The sequence below is a fragment of the Mugil cephalus genome, chromosome 20 (genome assembly GCF_022458985.1).
Source record: "Mugil cephalus isolate CIBA_MC_2020 chromosome 20, CIBA_Mcephalus_1.1, whole genome shotgun sequence".
In the NCBI taxonomy this organism is placed as follows: domain Eukaryota; kingdom Metazoa; phylum Chordata; class Actinopteri; order Mugiliformes; family Mugilidae; genus Mugil; species Mugil cephalus.
Window position 1 is genome coordinate 15,481,516 of NC_061789.1, and position 19,217 is coordinate 15,500,732.

At 45.6% G+C, this 19,217-nt stretch overlaps 1 protein-coding gene across 1 annotated transcript; it reads right to left on the reverse strand.

Annotated features, from left to right (window-relative positions):
• Nucleotides 1–1,918: 1,918 nt before the first annotated feature.
• On the reverse strand, nucleotides 1,919–17,891 carry s1pr2 (sphingosine-1-phosphate receptor 2). Its single transcript, XM_047571647.1, has 2 exons — nucleotides 17,107–17,891; nucleotides 1,919–5,086 (listed from the first exon to the last, which is right to left on the reverse strand). Exon 2 carries the CDS (start codon nucleotides 4,958–4,960, stop codon nucleotides 3,845–3,847), a length of 1,116 nt encoding a protein of 371 aa, XP_047427603.1. The 5' UTR covers nucleotides 4,961–5,086; nucleotides 17,107–17,891; the 3' UTR covers nucleotides 1,919–3,844.
• Between the last annotated feature and the right edge of the window lie 1,326 nt (nucleotides 17,892–19,217).

Here is a 19,217-nt window from a genome sequence, read left to right on the forward strand (position 1 = left end):
GGAGAAATAAATAACACTGACAATCTTGTGAGAATACAGTGTTCTGCTGGGAAACTTTTAAACCTGCCATTTGTGTGGATGTTAGTTAGTCATGTACCACTCACCAAGACCTGGTCTCCAAATACACTAGATCCCAGACTGATCAAGTATCTGTGGCATGATCCACAGACTCCCCACCCCTCAACCCATTGGACCCACTGACAACATTGTGCTGCCTGACATAGACCCATGTCCATTCTCCGATGAGTTACAATTGTTTTGGAGACCCAAGAGAGAGCTACACAATATTAGTAAGGTGATCATAATGTTATGCCTGATTGGGGTGTATTTGTGCATATAGCATATATTTATAATTATACGATTTTACTGATTATATCATATTTAGAGTTCACACTGAAAGAATTTTTTTTTTCTTTTGGTTTTTCCACCTAACTTCACTCTCATCTCATTTGCACACCTGATTCTTCCTGCATTTGCACAATCAGTCCGCTCTCATTCCATCTTCCTCACACTGTCTCTGACAATCACAGACATATTGTATTTAGCTAGAAAATAACACATAATCTGCCATCATCCACAACTTGGACATAACAACGAAATTAAATAAACACCCAATAAAAGGAATAAACTGACCCATATCAATTTTTATGCATATAATAATTAAATACTGGATTTCTGCTGGTTGCATTGCATATCCTATAATAATAAACAAAATAGTCCATCACCTTGCATCTTTGACAGTATTTGGACAAAAAAAATACAGATTTAGAATTGTATTATCATTATTATTATTATTATTATGAAATAAAAGGATTGTCTAGGTCTAAATTTTCCTCTGGCTTGTAGGTAAACTGTTGGGAAAACGTCTTTCAAATATAGCCAGCCATATGTATATTTTACCACAAGGGGGCACTATATCACTAGTAAAAACAATAACCACAAAAAAGAAATCTTTTTTAAGTTGCCACGGGTTTGATTCTTCTACCCGTCAATATGTAAACCCACCAAGACCACAACTATGGTTAGTTCAGTCAAATTGAATCTAAAGGCTTGTTATGTCATATTTTATTACTTAAGTTATTTAACGTTTATCAGTTTTGTGTGCATGTGAGTGTACTTTTGTTGGATTTTAATTAGTTGCTTGTTTATTTGTTTTGTTTTGTTTGTTTGTTTGTTTGCTGTTTTAGTTTTTTTGTGGTCAGTCTTTACTTATGTAGTATTAGGGTAGATAGAATAGTACTTTAAAATATTCCAAACCCTTCCATTTCCCAGGAATAAACTTGCGTGAGTCCTGTGTGTGATGACTTGTTTTTTTTATATACACAATTTCACCTACAGGTTTCTGAGTCTGATGTAATATCCTGCAGGGCACTGGAAAGACTTGGCAGATTTCCCAGCAGCGCAGCCTCCTGGGGCTGATTCAGCCAGTGTTCCCACCCAGGAATCCTGGACGTCTGACAGGAAACAGGCCCAGCTCTCTCAAGGCCGCTATAAGTCAGCCTCTCCCCTCACCCCAAGTCTCCCCCTTTAGCCGAAAACCTCTCCTGGGGCCTTTCTTTGTGCTTCTCTCAGACAAACTATCTTCCAAATAGTCTTCTTCACCACACCCCATTTTCAGCCTCCCTGCCCTCTGCCCAGCTTCCCATCGTTGTCCTGTCTTGCTTTAGCCTTTAAGCAATGAAATAATTTTATTGGGAAACTGAGCCATGATTAATGCCCACGCAGCACTCGCACGAACAATTTCAGTCTTTCAAGTTGAAGCTAGTGGTTTTCTGACCTTGTCAGAGCATGTCTGGATTTAATGCTTCATTTTGAATACATCTCAAATGTAGGCACAATGAGAAAACATCTCAGGGCCTGTAGAGGAGTCATAGCTGCAGTCGAACTTGTTTACAAGTCAGAATAAACCCGAAGACACTTTTTTTTTTTTTCCAGTATTTCATTTATTTTATAAAACAGGAATGCAATTAACAAAATGCTTGTGTACCTACATTAGTGTTTCAGATTGTACCAATTTAAGATAGGCAGCGTGCTACTGGACACACAAGGCTATTGCACACGAGACATGTCATACAACATCAAATCATACATACTGTACAAAGATACATACATACTTACAAACATACATAGTTATTCATATATTTATCATAACAAACATCCGAGTCTGACATACTATGAAGCCAAAGGTACACAGATTAAAGCACCTCTCCATTTGAAAAAAAAAAAAAAACAACTGGGCGAAAGGAAACATCTGAAGCTGCCAAAGTGCTTTTCACCATTTCTACTTGGCCATCTAAGTATAAAAGTCAATATATAGAACACTTGACGGAGAGAATATCTTTAATTGTGTGTCTGCAGGAAGAAGGTTAGTGTAATCCCGAACAACAGGAACCGGACAATTAAAAGCAGGACTTCCTATGGTTGAAGGAAGCTGCATGTTGTAGGCCATCAGAAAATGAGGACGAAGCCGATCTCCCACGGCAGCAAATCCCTCTCCTTTGCACCAGAAACCAGATCTTCCCCTATTTCATAGGGGCGTTGAGGGGTCTTTGGAAAGATGAGATGCGCTTTTGTCTTAAGTTGCACGAGGCATGTGGCTAGCGAATTAAACCAGGACGTTCACTACCAATTCTTGTTCACTGCGCTATTTATGACTTCACAGTGAGAGTGACCTACCCTGTTCATCCCACTCTCTGCTTGTCAGTGACTTGGTGATTCAAATGACGACCAATAATACTGTCAACAACGGAGCACGAGCCCCAAACACTTCATACATACATTCAGCCTTATTTTTTTTTCTTTTCTCTAAGAGGAAGGCATAGCCGGAGGTGGCACGTTGCTGCTACGTTGCCACAACACTGTCGAGATGCCAGCCCAATTTTGTCAAAGCTGCGGGACAGCTGTCTTTGAGTAAAATTCGTCAGTGCCAACTCACTTAAGGAAATGTGCCCTTCTGATTAGGCCTTCCTCCACGGAAACGTTCAACATACAAAAGACAACAGTAAAAGCAAGAGGGACAGATTATAAGGACAAATGAGGGAAGGGGTGTTAGTGATGGAAGTCAGAGCTGGAATATATCATACACATTTAGCGCTTACATCAGAGTTAGATTTTCATGCATTATATGTTAGCAGATTATGCAAGTTTGTTGTAGTTTATCAAATGGTTTGAAAAAAGGTTACATAGGGATTATATAGCCCTGGTTTTGTCAAGGGTCTGCTTAGTAATTTGACTTCTTTGGAGTGCTCAATTATGCTGATAACTGGCTCTGGCTCTGGGCCTAGAGTGATGTGGTCAAACCTTAAAAATGACAACAATCTCTACAGTAATCTACAAAGTGCAATCTTGCATTGACACAGTTTTTCTTGTTCTTTGAAAGGTCCAAATAAGTCGCCATAACTATGATATAATGCATGTTATGTGTCTCTTTTTGTCCAGGCCTAACAGGGGGTTTACATGTTTTGAAAGAAAACCGAGTTGATAGGCATATACATGAGATTGGTCTGCTCCGCAATAATCAGTAAAAGTACCATCATAAAAGCTTTTTTTTTCACATTTCTGCATGTTTTCGCTAATGACATTGGTTGCCTCTTGAAACGTTGAGTATTTACCCCTGCTGCATGGCTGATTGTGAATTCACACAGTTTTGGATTGCAAGTCTGCAATTATCCGTCTCATTAGAGAGAAGCAACCCGGTCTCGGTAGACCTCTTAGTCCCAGGGTGAGCTTTCATCTCTTTAGATGTCCATCCATCCCACTGCAGTCTCTCCACTGGATTTCATATGTGCACGTGCTCTCTGTCCCTCTCTCTCTCTCTGTCTCGCACAGCCCTCGGACGAGTTTGTCAGACGCAGGTAGTGCAGTCTTGCATGATTGGTGTGGTCTGGTGTTCGTGTTTGTTGGTGCAGTGTTCCAGAGAGCTGGAGCTCTTTAGAGGGACCAGACAACGGTCAGAGGGCCGCCCGCTGTTCAGCACGCCCCAGCAACACAACACACGCAGGAACTCCTTTCTCATGTCTTTGCTGCGCAGCGTGTAGATCACTGGGTTAAGCGCCGAGTTCAGGGTGGCAAAGCCGAAAAAGATGTTCGCGTCGGAGAGAATAGGGCAGGACTGTATCTTGCAGGATGAATCTAAGAGTAGAATGGTAAAGGCAGGCAGCCAGCACATAATGAAGACTCCCAGCACTATTGTGACAGTTTTCAAAAGGGCATAGGCTTGTGAGTTGGCTGCTTCCTGGTGGCTGGAACGGACAATCAAGTAGATCTTCACATAGAGGATGACAATAGAGAGAAGAATGAGGCTGAAAATGGTGACAACAAAGAGGATGTATATCTTGGAGTAGAGTGGCAACACGGCTGAGCATTCAGAGAGGTTGTTAATGCAGTTCCAGCCAATGATGGGGAGGCCTCCGAGCAGGATGGAGGTGACCCAGCAGGCTCCTATCAGGAGGAACATCCGGCATGTTTTGTTGGAGCCGTACACCTTGACCTTGGTGATAGCGATGTAGCGCTCTATAGCTATCGCCAGCAAGCTGAAGACTGAAGCAGCCAGGGCAATGAACGCCGTGCCTTCCCTGATGAACCACTGCACGGGCACCAGCTCAAAGGTCCTTGAGCCGGACAGAAAAATGTTGGCTATGTAGGCTGAGCCTGCCAGCAGGTCGGAAAACGCCAGGTTGCCGATGAAGAAAAACATAGCCGAGTGGAACTTCTTGTTGCGGCAGACAGCAATCAGAACCAGTAGATTTTCTAGGATGATGATGGTGCAGAGGACCACGATGACAATGTTGAGGGTGGTGAGATGTTTTTTGTTCTCAATGATTTTGTCGAGCTCCTGGGTTGTCATGTTCTTGGCAAAGGCATAGTAGGAATGGATCAGAGTCCGATTGTAGTACTGGGAATACTTGCTCTTCATGGTGACGGGGTGGCAGAGCACAGCGGCTTTACGGCAAAGATTCATTCACACAGTGGAGTTGTGGAGAGCGTCTATGCCAGTAGTTGTCGCCCTTAAGGAAAGGACAGGAAGAGGACCGGGAGGGAGACTGTCTGTCCCACAGTCAAGTCTCAGGAGCTTAATGTGGGTCACCTGCAAACACAAAAAAAGACAGAGGCCTGCGTTACTGACAGAGGAAATGTTACATTGTTTAAATAAACAGTCACAATGCAAACATACACTTTTCGCAAAGCAGCATGCTTGCCAAGTGTAAGCCTAAAGCAAAATACAGTGTCCAGGCAACAACCTGTTCCTCAGCCCGTGAAGGGGAATCTAAACATTTTTTAGACTTAACTTGAAGCAGGCGCCGTGGTAATGGCCCAATGTCAAAGCCGGAAGGAACAGAACTGGCCTCTAAAATAAGCTGTAGAAAAGGAACTTCCTTTATCAGAAGACTTTTAAATACCCCGACAGATTAAGCAGATTCAAAATGAGGAGTTGACATTCACATTTAAACACATACAATGACACGACAGAAGAGAATGACCTGAAAGCCCACGAACGCAACCCTTGCAGTTTGTTGAGGTCTGGAAGGAAGGAAAAGTAATAATCCTGTGGCTCACGGGGGCTTTGTGTGTTGTCGTAAAAATACTCTGGGAGAAGACTTAAATCCTCTCTGAGGTACAACAACATGCAAAGGTCTTAACTTTTTTTTTGCATGGGGGACCCACACAGACAGAGGTCATCTTCAGGTAAAAGAATAAAGGCTCCGTGAGTGCCGGGGCTTAGGCGAAGACCAGCGCTCTCACTCTGAATGGGACATTCCACTAACCCAGTTCGAGCACTGGGCTGTCAACACATGGCATTGTTGTGGTAAGCGAACCATTCCACCTCAGTGAGCTACCTCTTGAAGCTTCAGCATAGCTCGTGGATCAGCCAGACCTCTTCATCCTGACCTACCCAACCAGCCTGTTCAAAAGAGCTCACCACAAATCAAACAGATACCCGAGAGGACGAGGGCCTGAAAAGCCCTGAAAGACTTGATTGTGGAGTATCAGAGTGTCGCAAGTTTACGAAGTCGGTCAGGTAATTCTCACTGTAGTAATGAATCTGATTTCTTTGCGTTCAGACAGATTAATTACCAGTGTTTTTGTTATTGTAACCCACCAAAAGAAATGAACTAAAATTTAAACCTGTAAACTCCCAACCTGGGGTCAAATTACTCGTTTCAAGGAGAAACCTAAAAACCAAACAAAACTAAATGGGCTGCAGCTACAAGGCTGGAAACAAAGGAAAGTTGGAGGCTCTGGAAATCTAATTAGAGGTGGAGCTGGTGTATTAAACCTGTCTGAAGTAACAGGATCCCTCTGCAAGCCAGCTCTTAGGGTAATTCAATACTGATGCTTCCTTGTCTTCACCGGCCTGGACGGCTGCAGACGCTCAAAAGAAAAAATTGTGGAAACTGGGCCCGGATCTCTTCTCTACCAAACCCGAGAGACTAACAGATAAAGACGGAGCGAGACAAAGCCAGACAGAGAGCATGCATGTGGAACGGCATCTGGACACAATGGCAGGAATCTGAGACATCGGCGTGACGTGCGCACACACATACACAATCCCACTGACGCGATGCACCACAGGATTTTTGCACATGCATAAAGTCTTTCATCACGCACACGCACACACACTATGTATTTCTGATGAAGTTTATCATAGTTACCTAAATTAAAAACCACAAGAACCAGAAGAATTTCATTTAATAAAAATAATAATAAATAAAAACAAACAACAAGAAAACAAAAACTACCTGAAACTAAAGCCTGTGGTGACTAAATTACACAGGAAACATCTTTGCCAACACAAAAGTATTGGTTCATTTATTTTAGTACTGAAACATGAGACAATTTCCTTTAAGCAAAAAATAAATAAATAACACTGAGAATAAAACTAAACTAAATTAAGCAAGCCTAAATCCAGTGTCATCCAGGAAGATAATTGTATCTCTACTGAACTGCAAACAAATTTAAGACGTGACAAAAAAAAAAAAGAAGAAAAAGACAACTTCTGCATCTGCTGTAGCAAAGTAGTTGCCTGCATGCAGGCATGCTGAGCACAGAGCTGCTATTGGCTGCTTCCTCGAGCAGGAACAAAGAACAATAGTCTCCTTCAGCATGCATAGCATTGGCCTTCAGCCTCAATAATGGGACAGCACGCTTCCATTTGGCCGCGGCAACAGTATCATGGCAGTAATTTATTTACAGCCGAGCGCTCCCTTATCGAAGCGTTGTATCAGGACGGCTTGTCTCCTCCCTATCCTTTCTAGCTCCAATAATAGACACAAATTGGAGGCTTGAGCTTGAGCATGTGCGCCAACTGCACTGAGGTGATTGCATTAGCTTACTTTACTCCTGCCTGTAATGATTTTATTCACTGCAGGGACCATTCCTGGATCTCCACCGTCTGAAGTCTGCTCAGACAAAAAGCTTGGGCTTTCTCTGAAACCCTGCCAGTTTATTTATTCTTATTTCTTTTTTCGGGACAGTTGTCTTTCCATCTGTTGTGTAGACAGACTCGAGGTCCTCCTGTCACCACGGAGCCGTCGGCGTCTGTCATCAAGGGATTTCACTGCATGTGGGAAACTTGACAATCTGGTTTGCCTACAGGCCTGTCTAGTCGCGGCGCGGCCCGGCCCGGCCCTGCCCTGCCCCTCCACCTGCCGTGTGCCGTTCAGGTGTTTCCGCGGCGATTGGTCGGCAGCCGTGCAGACTTCCTGCAGCCTAGCCCCTCCCATCCTCCCACCCCGTCGCCAAAGCCGTGCCCTGCGCTCGACCCAGGCGTCACTGTCAAGCCTCCGCCACGGACATAACACGTTGTCAGAAATGTTTTCATGCCGCGGCAAACAGTGATTCGCTTCCTGACAATGAAAAGGGTAGGGCAAAAACAGCGACCCCTTCAAAAAAAATTACAGTATGTCAATGCAATAGATAGGAATATATTAACATTAGTTAGGAAGGGTTAAAAATACACTATATATATATAAATAAATATATAATATATATAATATAAATATACACTATCCTTTACCTTTATCTGGATTGCACAACACCTGACTACAATTTTTTTGTATATCCAATTCAACTCTATGCAGTTCTTATTCAGATCAATCTAGACCAAGCATTTAAATGCACACTCTAAAAGTGCATGCAATGTGCAACATGAATTCTTTCAATGTGTAATAATTAGCCTACCAATCTGCACATTCACATCTACATATTACATATGCGCAGAAACCGGAGTCACGTGTATTTGATACTGCGCGCAATTGCAGAGGTGCGAAATGCCGAGTCTGTCTGGTTAATCTTGTCAAAGAACAGCAATGTGGGTGAAGGTGTAGCAGGGTTTCAGAGAGACAACATGTCTGGATTTCACGGCAAAGCTAAAACAAGGTTAGAGGTAACGACGACAAACAAGTGCGGATACAGGAGGTTAAAAACAAGTTACAGATAGACAAAGGAAGTCACACAAGAGACAGGAACCTCATGGAGGGCACTGCATGAGAACGATTCTAAGATTGTAATCATGATCAAAAGTGCTTGTCATTATCTGAAGGAAATTACACAAAAAACTGATACTTTTCACACTGACTTCATAGCGTTCACAGATCCGCTTGCTCTGCAGATACATTTTCGTGTGAGAATTTTTATAACATGCATAAGATATATGGGTGCCGCTGAAAGGTGATCTCTTGTTTTCTAATCCGTAGAAGCCCTCCTCTCCGTCACGGGACTGACAGCTGCACAAAAGCCTCAGGTGTTGTTTTTTTTTTTTTTTTTTTCAAAAACACTAAGCCCCAATTAGCAGAGCGTCTGCCCACCGAAAACCAAGGCAACGCCGCCCCATTAGCACCTGCTATGTGTTCCACTTTACTAAAACCTGGCTCCGCTTTCTATGGAGGGGGGGGGGCAAAAACACAGCTCCTTCCTATCGTTTCTCTCCGTTCACACACACCGTCTCACTCACGCGTGCAATCTTTCACTATCGCTAGATAAGACCTGAGTTGGACAGTTAGTTTACATTTGCATCTTATCTGGTTCCCATTCAAATTGTGCTCACTGTCAGTTTGCTGGTGAGATTCGCTGAGTGCGTGCCGCTGCTGAGCAGTTTGTGGTCTGACACATCCTGTAACGTTCTCCCTCCAGCTCCTCCATACAACTGCAACAAAGCAAAAATCCAGACTCTTGTATTTCTGCATAGCATCTGAAAAAGGGCAGGAGTGTGAGAGACTGCAAAAGTGTAAATGTGGACCTTCTTCTGTTTCAGACTGAGACGCGAGGCCTCCCTTCCTCCAGTAATCTCTCGTCAGTCTCACGAACAGCCAGAAAGTTATCCGCGGCATACACAGAGAGCTTCTGATTTGTTCTTTCCTGTTCATTAATATCGCTGTTTATGTTTGAGAGGACTTTGCTGCAGATGCGAGCGAGGTCAGCCTACATCTTTCTTCTTCCGCCCACTCTCAGAGTCCGGGCATCCTGTAACTGGCCCGGATTGTCTGGGCCTTGTGGAAGTGACGCATTATGCCGTCCTTGTATTTTCTACGCTTCTCCACACTGGAGATAAAACTTTGTGAAGAGCAGAACTCCCACGGAGGAAACTTCCACTATGCAAAAGCACAAACAAGTAGTCAGAAATTCTCACTAGAGATGTGTTAGCATGCCAGATGCCCAAGAGATAGCACGAATACCACCACAAGTTTAAACCACTTTTACCACAGTAGCTCAAAGGAAATGACAAAACCAACATGCTGAATGTTCACAAAACTCCTGCAGTCATTCAGGAGTTTCCATTTCTTAAACCTTTTGAGTGATGACATTTTAAGTCTTATCACTGACAGCTCAGTGTTTTGTTATTGTTCAGGGATTGGACTGTGTGCGCCGGTCCGCTGGCAGGTGGCTGCAGTGCCTCTTTGCCGCTCAATCAATCATTGAGCCCCAGGCCTCTTCTGTGTAAAATCTTTTTTTTTTTTTTTTTTGTTGCATCGACACAGCAACGGTATTGATTTCTCATTGGCAGCTTCCAGGAATACACATTAATTTTTCCACGATACTGAAACAGGAACGGGGAGGATTTATGTTGTAACCACGATATGACTGATCACGCACACTACAGTCACGCACACTGACTGTAGCAGAACGGTTCCCATTTAGCCAGGACAAACGTATCTCTGTCACAGGCCACGCTGCAGACAAGCTCAGTGATGGGGGCGATGCCAAAAACAGTGAGCGTAAAGATAGACGATATGGGAATAACGTTCGAAAAAATACATGAGGTCAAATTACACGGTTAACCTCAACGTTCTACAAAGCAGAAGAACTGTTACCCACTGTAGAAACGGTTTTGAAACCTCAAAAATCAACCTATTACTAGATATTCACGGCGCAGTCACACTACACCGAAAAAGGAGCCACAAGTGTTAAGGACGCTTGCCCACTTTTGACATATTTTGACGACATACATGCAGCTGTACGCTCGCATGCAAACACAGGAAGTCGAGGTAACAGGATTCGCGGAGACAGAGAGGCTGACACATTCTGGCAGTGATTTCCCACACCGTCCTCGACGTGACAAGAACAAAGGTGCAGGTCGCCGACCGTGGCGGGGAGACGTGCGCGACTAGTCGTTTTGAAACACCAGAAGTTCATAAAAACCAGCAGATGAACAAAAACGAAAGGTTTTCAGGGGAAGTGCAGACGAGACGAAGGTCAGGACAGAAAAAATCTGAGACGGGGGTCTGCAATATCTCACACTTTTAGAGGAACTGAGAGGAGACAACTACATTCACAGTGGTCAGAATATGTTTAATACTGGCCTTGTGAGGTCACAAAAAAAAAAAACAAAAAAAAAACAGAAGTGTTGCAGAATCACTGTCTGTCATACCTGCATCATGGCACTGATTGAAAGGCAAAGAACAAAGCAGTTCCGTTTTACTGACAAATTAAACGGTTCCCTCTTGTGTTTTCGCGCTTTGCTCATTTGCTCACGGCAACATCTAGCAAACCTTCCTCTCTCTTTGTTGGCTTTTACGCTAACACGGCCGCGCTTCATTAAAAACCCACATATAAGCTGCTAGATATTAGGGGAGTGGTTGTCCCCAATACACGGGGCTTCATCATATAATTAGGGATTACCCTTTCGCTCGTCAAACTGTTTGACAGTTTGGGTACAGCCTCTTCTGAGGGTTCTAGTCTGTCAGCTCCAGTAAGTCTGGAACAAAATGAATGTTTTTGCGCTTGTTTCGCACAGTGACTTGTGTTATTTTGTTCTCCCCTCTCCAGTCAAGTCAGCTCTGTAACTTTGTGTTGCTTTATTTATCACAGCTGCTCGATGTGTTGCTGGGTTCCTAGAATAGCAATAAGAGGAGCTGGAGACAAAGAGCTGTGTACAAAGCAGGGCATCATACAGCCTCGGGAACCATAACTCCCCCCCTCCCACTGCCCTCACCCCCTCCCCCCTCCCTCCACTACCCCAATGGGGGGGGTGGGGGATCTCCAAAGGCAGTTACTGTAATACATTTACCCTCATTCATTCCTGTCAACTTAAGTTGTGTTTACCGATTATTATTCTTTTTTTTTTCTTTTTAATATCGCTCTATTTTGCATATTTCTCCGTCAGTGCCGACTCCCTAATTTGCACAACCACATCGTCCCCAGCCTAACACCCACCCCCCTCGCCTCATATATTTCCAACTTCACCGCAGAGATCAAAAGACGGGGCCACAAAGAGGCGATTAAACGCACATCAAGACGGTTTTATTTAGCTCACATCTGAAGCAGACATGTACATATAGCCCCCCATTAAAGACTTCATTACGGCGCATACACTGCAATCAACTTTTGGTTCAGGAAAGTCTGGGGCTCTACGCTGAAAAAAAAAAAAAAAAAACGACAACTCATGCCTCATGTGTTAACCAAACGTTGCGGATGGCAGAGATAAAAAACTGTTGTTGTTATTAAAATGTGGGGTTATGTTAATGCATTTACATAAAGGATGTGGCTCTGCTGTGCAAACTGTCCTAAGGTTTGCTCAGCATGGAAAAAGTACGTACCCGTTCTCAGAATTCATGAGGTAACCCACGATATATATTCTCAACATAACAGGTTAACCACGAGACGCTCTTTATTGACACATTAGGCGACCAGTATGTTACGGTTAACATCACGGGCATCGTCGCCCACGTTCTCATCTTATGTCGGGTGTTGTTTTGAAGGCTACCAAACTCTTTGAGCGATGCACACTGGCGTGGGGTGTGCAGAAAAAGAAATCAAGTTTGCTCTGACTCCCCTGATTCAGAAACCTTGTGTCTAATGGCTGAGCTGTTCTTGATTCAGGTTTCAGTCACTCCCACGCCACTTCCCAAGTTCTTGCCTTTACAGCGAGGTCTCTCCTAATGAATGGTTTTCAATTCTCGTCGGGTATCCATTGTCCCACCTCCCTGCTCCTCTTCTACTCTACTGCCAGGCCTTGAACTCCACCCCTTCTCAGGTGTTCTTGCTTCGCTGGGAAATCACGAGGATGCCGTGAGAGAACTTGCAATTGTTTGCTGCTGCGTATGGCGTGCCAGTGAACACGAGACGTGGCGGCACACATCGGCGCCATGGCCGTGACACTCGCGTTAGTTCCACTGGCGCTGCAGTGATTTTGACGCGCTGCACGTCTCTTCAGCAATAGGACCGGCGCGCCAGGGGTCGCCGACGCAAGGCAATAGGAGAGGGCGCTGGTGATAAAGCAAAGCACTCCGCGGTGGAAAATGATAACGTCTACACAGGCCGACAAGCAGGGGCACAAAGCCACCCTGATTGCTTTTGCCTAGCGCCCACTGATAAGATGGATATATTGATGGAGGGCTTCCATTTCTCCCCACGGCCCAGTATAGGAAAAACAACTCCAGGCTGCTCTGGCAAACCCAGATCCATTAAGCACAGCTCTGTTGTTGGAGAAAAACACGGTTGCCTGGAGATTGAACATTGTTGTGTCCACACAGTCCTCAGTCGTATCCCGGCGTTTTACACAATTTAAGACTCTGCTGCTTTGAAGGAGTGTTTCTTTAAATAATAATTAAAAAAAAAAAGTCCACTATGTCGTGAAAAAGTGAAAGGAATGAAAACATTTGTGCAATACAGTTACAGTCTATATTTAAAGACTTTTGAGTGCGCACAGAGAGAGGTGTCAAGTTTTGTTTCCTGCCAAATATTACACATGCAGAAGGGTACTGTGAAGGGGAATGTCTTGACTATAACGAGGCTCATCTAAAATGGACACGTTTTAGCGGTTGTCATTTAAGTAAACAGCATCCACTTCCACTGAATCGGCCTGTTCCAACTGAGCTGTCTGGCCCCTATCGTGACCCGCCTTGTGTTTGGCTGCAAGTTAATTCTGTCATGGAAATACTTAAGCTAAGGCCTTCGCAGGATAAACAATCTTAATAGCAATTTCTAACGCGCCTCACGGTTTTGTCTTATTTTTATAAGTCCGTCAGTGATTAGAAAAATCCAACGAGCAAAAGAGCTCGTTAGAATGAAAAACTTTCGGTTCCAGATAAAAATAAATGGCTCCAACAGGCTCCCACTGGCTGCATGGGGCAATTTAGAATCCAAGAAAACGGTCTCCAGCTTACTTCTGGTTCTGGGGAGGTGGGGTGTTGAAGTAATCATGCTGAGTTTTCCAGCTGCACAAACAAAGCTGACTGGATAACAAAGACTTCCAAGAGAGGAGAAAAAAAAGAAGAGGAGGAGGAGGAGGAGGAGGTCTCCAAAACCACAGCATCTTCATGTGTACCTGCTCCAAGATTTCTCTGGAGCAAGCCCCGAAAATGACCAAGAAATCAGGAAACCGCAACATGACCACACTGATTAAGCTTGCCGCTGCAACAGACAACATGAGGTTGCTCCCATTCGGTTCATAAATCAAACTGCGCGACCTAAAGAGAGGCTGCAAAGTGCCGCCTTTCCCATCCAAAGCCGCAGCAGTAACCAGACGCCCCTGTAGTCGGTCTACTTTTTGTTGTCCCTCAAAGACGTTTCAATGTTGCTGCCTGCGAAGCAGCGCGACGAAAAAAAGGGCGAATCTGAAAACAATTTTCTGCACTACTTCCAACTGGCAGCATTCTGGAGCACGGGGCTGATCCAAGCTTGAAAGGCGGGAGAAGAAGAACATACTTATCCCCGCACGGGGAAGCATCAGGAAATCCTGGCATGCTGCTACAAGCATCAGTGCCTGGTCATGGGGATCGTGTAGTTTGTCCAAGTCCCTCAAGTGGAAAAGGAATGTAACAGGAGACTTTAAGGCTAATGTGTTCTTTCGCTGAGTGAAACACCTTCCTCAGATGGTTCGGAGTCACTTTTTGTTTTTTCCTTTTAATCCACATCAATATCCAAATCACTTTAGGTAAATGTTTTTACCAGCGTGATTTTTATAACTCAGGGAGGTTACTTAAAAAAAAAAGAAAGAGAGGGAGAAGGAGTGCAAGTAAGTGTGTGTGTGTTTCTCTACCTGTCAACACAGAGCGAGCACATCCCGTTATCAGGTGTGTTTACAAAATGGCTAAAAAGCAAAGGACGGCGCATTCGTTTCTCTGATCTGAGACAACCCCAGCTACTGGCTGTGAATCAGCAAGTACACGCTGTCAGCTGTGTGTTGTGACTTGCGCCTCAGCAGCTCGCGAACAGAAGGCGTTTATTTTGTTCCAGCTGCCACACCCAGGGAAAGTGTTTTTCTGCAAAGGGGGAGTACCAGCTACAATTCTGCAGCGTCTGTGGAGCCCACATGGTCCACAGGCCACTATTAATATCAAAGAGAAATCACTAAGGAAATGTATAAACACAAGCACCGTCCTCTGTTATCTGCCGCCGCTCCTGTTCCCCTTTTTTTTTTTTAAACAGTATGCATGTATGCGTTGACCTCTGGCTGGTTTCATTTAAACAGGTAAAAGGCGAGGCGCCTCTGGCAGGTTAGCCCTGTGATCTCCCAGCCTTGTTCCCCATCTGATCTGGCCGAATAAAGTGGCGAGTACAGACAACAAAAGAGAAGTCGGCTTCCCCAAGGAAAAGCCTTCTCCCTGCTTCCTGTGAGCAGGCCGCTCCCAGGCCTGGGCTGAAACCTGAGCATCCTTCTGGGATCTCCACCACCCACCCAACCACCAACCCACTCACCCACCCATTCCCGCCTTCAACCCCCCAGTGACCCGTTCCATTAAAAAGAAAAAAAAGTCCCACAAATCTAGTTCCCACCATGGAATTACCATTAATTTATTTATCCGCCTGTTCACTTATAGATCTATTTATTTACTCAGCTCATCTATTTGTCTTTATTTCTCACGCTATCTTCAGCAGCCCCATTAAGAAGGGTCCAATTACAGCAGCCCTCTCGCAGAAGGACACAGTGAGCCGGTTCAGCGGCACACAGATTCTGAACTCATGATGTAATGGGCCGAGCTATAAGCTATAATATAGACCCCTGAGTCTAATACCATGTGTGCCCGATGTCTGTGGCCGAAGTCTGCATGTACCCCGATGCCAATAAGTCGACACTCTTTACGGCAACCATAGGTTACTCGTGCCAACAATGAATATGGTGAAGGGGCGAGTGAAGGAGCCTGGCGATGGCCCTTGCTGGTGCTGTGTTGTTCAGGTGCAATGAGCCGTGCGGTCGCATGTGTCAAACACAGATGGATGTGTGTCCGTATATGCCCCGTCTCCAGCCGGTCCAAGACACGCTGGGAGGAAAAGAACCCGAGTCCACGAGTCCAAACCAAGCCGCTCTTGCCCAACACCAGCATCAGCAAACCCCGCCGACAGGGCTTTCAACACTTGACCGCCCTGTCCTAACACCGCGCGCAGTGCTTCCTCTTCACCCTTCACTACTGTTGTTATCACAGGAAAGCGGCCAACCAGCCTCAATGCCAGGGGTTTCGCAGCTTCCGTCTGCATCTGAGAATTGGCTTTCGCACCTTCATATCTCAGCCGGGACCTCAGATAAAACGAGCAGAAGTCTGCACAGATTAGACGGCCTCCTAATGAGCGCCACGCAGAGCAGACTGAAAAGCAGAACGAGCACAGGGCAGAGGAGGATGATGGATGGATGCTTATCTGGGCAATAAACATTAGTTCCTCTACCTTATCACCTTATCTCACTGTGACTTGAGGATTCTCCCAGGAAGCCTACTGGACTGCTGACACCTATGCATCCTCCTTTTGGACAGAATGAAACAGCATGCGCTCTTCGGTACGATCTCTGTGTGGTGATAAAGGGTTCAACTTTGGAATTAGTTCCACTTTGCACATAAAATGCAACTAATGTAAATGTGGACCTCTGAGTATTGGGACCATTGCGAGGTAAAGCTCTGGACAGGTTTCCTCTGAGCAACTCTGCACGAGATTAACTCCGGTACACGGGGATAATGGGAGCTTTTGTCTTATTAATACATCCTCTCAATACAATGGTTTCTTTAGAGTGACGGATGAACAAGCCTCAACAACATCGGAGAGGTCAGAGCGGGGCGGGGTGAGGGGTGCACAGCAGGCTGCGCAACGGCTCCAAGAAACCCTGTGTGGTTGCGTGCGCGCCCGTGGTGCTCACAGCTCAACTCGGCCTCCAAACAACAGCTATACAGTTTACATATGATAAACCAGACAGCAGCCACCCCCCACCCCCTCTCCCACACACACACAGATAGACACACACATATACCCCTCCTCCGCGATCTGCAGCTGTAGCCATGCGTGTTAATATGTAACACAGCACAATGTCGTTCATAAAAACATTAAAACGAGTGTTTAACAGATGCAACTGTCACAACCCAGATATCCACCGCGGCCCACTGTGTTTCTGCTCGTGGCAAATACACGAGTAGATATGTTTTTTTTTTTTAAATACGCTGTACGAATTCGTGACTCAAGACTTTTGTCTACTCTCTGCGCGCTTGGATGATCGCTAATCCACCAAAGAGAACACCCAGGGTTTTTTTATTTATATAATTATTACTTTTGTTAATCCCTATCGTAAAACCCCAATAGTTGAAACTTTAGTGTCTGCCAGTGGAGATATAGATCCTTTTGTTGGGTTCCCGTAGCGCATGCGGCCACACCAACAGCATTTTGAATATAGTTGCCATTACTTACCCCATGAGAGATATCGTAGAGACCGGCGAAAGGGCTGTTGGAGAAATATTCGTCACCGAATGTCCCCACGTGTGGTCACCAGACTCTGAGAATGCTGCCTCGGGGTTCGACGCTCCCCTCTTCTCCGGGGTCGTGAAGCAGCGGTGACAATCAAAACTTTGGTGAAGGGCTAGACGGCGTGTCTCGTCTAGTCGTTGGTAAATCCATCCAGGCTGCCAGTGTGCGTGCGCCAGAGCAGAAATCGTGCAATCACAAAAAAACCCGCCGATTCCAGTGAAAACGAAGAGTGCTACCAGACTTTTCTCACTCTCCCACTCTCTCTCTCTCTCTTTATGTATATATATGAAAAGAAGAGTACGGTGTTCACCTTGTCCTTTCTCCTGCCGTGCCGTTCTTAGGAAACAACAGTTCTTAGGGAGGCGCGTACACAATACGCGCTCACACACCCACGCACAAGAGACACGCACGAGAGGCAACGCGTGGAGCTAGTGGAATTGTCACAAACTCACACGGCGAGTCTCGCTGTCGAAACGCAACAACGGTGCAGATATGTGGACGGCAATTAATGCGGAAAGCACTTTTGAAGCTCGATCTGTGGACGTTTTCCCCACGCAAATTAGGTCCAGATGTTGTTAAACCTCCTCACTTCCCCTCTTCTCTCTCTCTCTCCCTCTCTCTTTCTCTCTCTCTCTCCCTCTCTCTCTCTCTCGGGCAGATCCCAGCATGAGCCCACGTTTCCCCCCGAGAGCAGAGACATGCAGCTCAATGGCAGCGAAAGTCCTTGCGTGACATTTGATTTGGATTTGACTCATTTTCATTTTGGTGTTTTTCCCCTCAGGTGTGCATGGATACAGCCCAGGTGTAAAGAGGGAGGAGGGTAAGGCGAAGGTAAGTCAGGGCTTGTTAGTCAAGGCAGGTTCCTGTGAAAGAGCCACCCCCAGAGGTAATAATGTCTTCACAGTCATTATGTCGAAAACCAGAGTCATCCCAAGTGGGCATGATGTCATGTGTCTGCGAAAAAGAAAATGTTGTCATGGATACTTAGCTCACCACTGGCTAACGTGGTGCAGAAATTTGTAGAGCGAGGGACAGATATTTTAGCTGCAGTGCAGAGATATTTCTCCGGTGAACATGTGTGAAAACCGAAAGACTGAAAGAGCGAAACAGCTGTGTGACTGAGACAGTAACTTTCACATGTTTTTCCCCTAAATGTGGCCGCAATCCAAGAGACAGGAAGGAGGTGGCACTTCTTCAAACGCACACATGTCACAGTTTCTGCTCTGTGTCATCTACCTGACTAGACTGACGTCAGCACACTTCGCTCCTCTTCACACATCCCACCTAGGGGAATGAGACAACCCAGGTAAAAACACAACAAAAGTTTCAACATGACTCTTCGGTGCTTCTGGGCTCTTCCAAAGTGTTTCAACAACTTTGACTCACGCCATGTCTGCTGTTGGTTTACTGGTGGGGGGGGAGAACAAGATTGTGTAATCCCCTCTCACCATGTTCATCCCTGCCTCCCCCGCAGTATATGTGGAAAGTATTCTTTTTAAAGAAAAGGAAGAACGACTTGTGAAAAACAAAAACATCAGCTTTGTGACACTTGTGTTGGCAAATGTTTTCCACTCGCAATCTCAGGAGACTGAGCTAACTTTCAATGGTTTAACGGCGCGTCCGGAGAAGCCACCCGTCTGACTTTCGGCCTCGTCCTCGGCGGCAGTCGTGGCGGCGGCGGCCTGAATGAGCAGTGGGTGTGCGGCAGACGGGCTTTATGGACTGACGGCTCGCTGTCAGCAGGTTTATGATGGGACGCTTTCAGGGGCCGCTACCATTAAAAGCCGCCCCACCGCTGTGTCTCTCACTGGCTCTTTAGGGGAGGGGTCAAGAGGCTGACCTCACTTCCTGCTGGGGCTCCTCACAAGCATTCCATTGTCTGTGAGAATGTGCATGGACCCGGGGGACTGTGCACATCTGGCAGCTGTTATTAGCAACCTCCTGTACCCGGCCTTCCAGCCCCGAGGAAGACTACTGCGTGCGCTAGAGGATGTGCTCCCCGAAACACACACTAAGCCGTGCTGGATTGTGTCGTCGTACCTGGGCGGCCCTGA

Excerpts from the sequence above, each read along its gene's own strand:
- s1pr2 (XM_047571647.1), bottom strand. The coding sequence starts at position 4,960 with ATGAATCTTTGCCGTAAAGCCGCTGTGCTCTGCCACCCCGTCACCATG.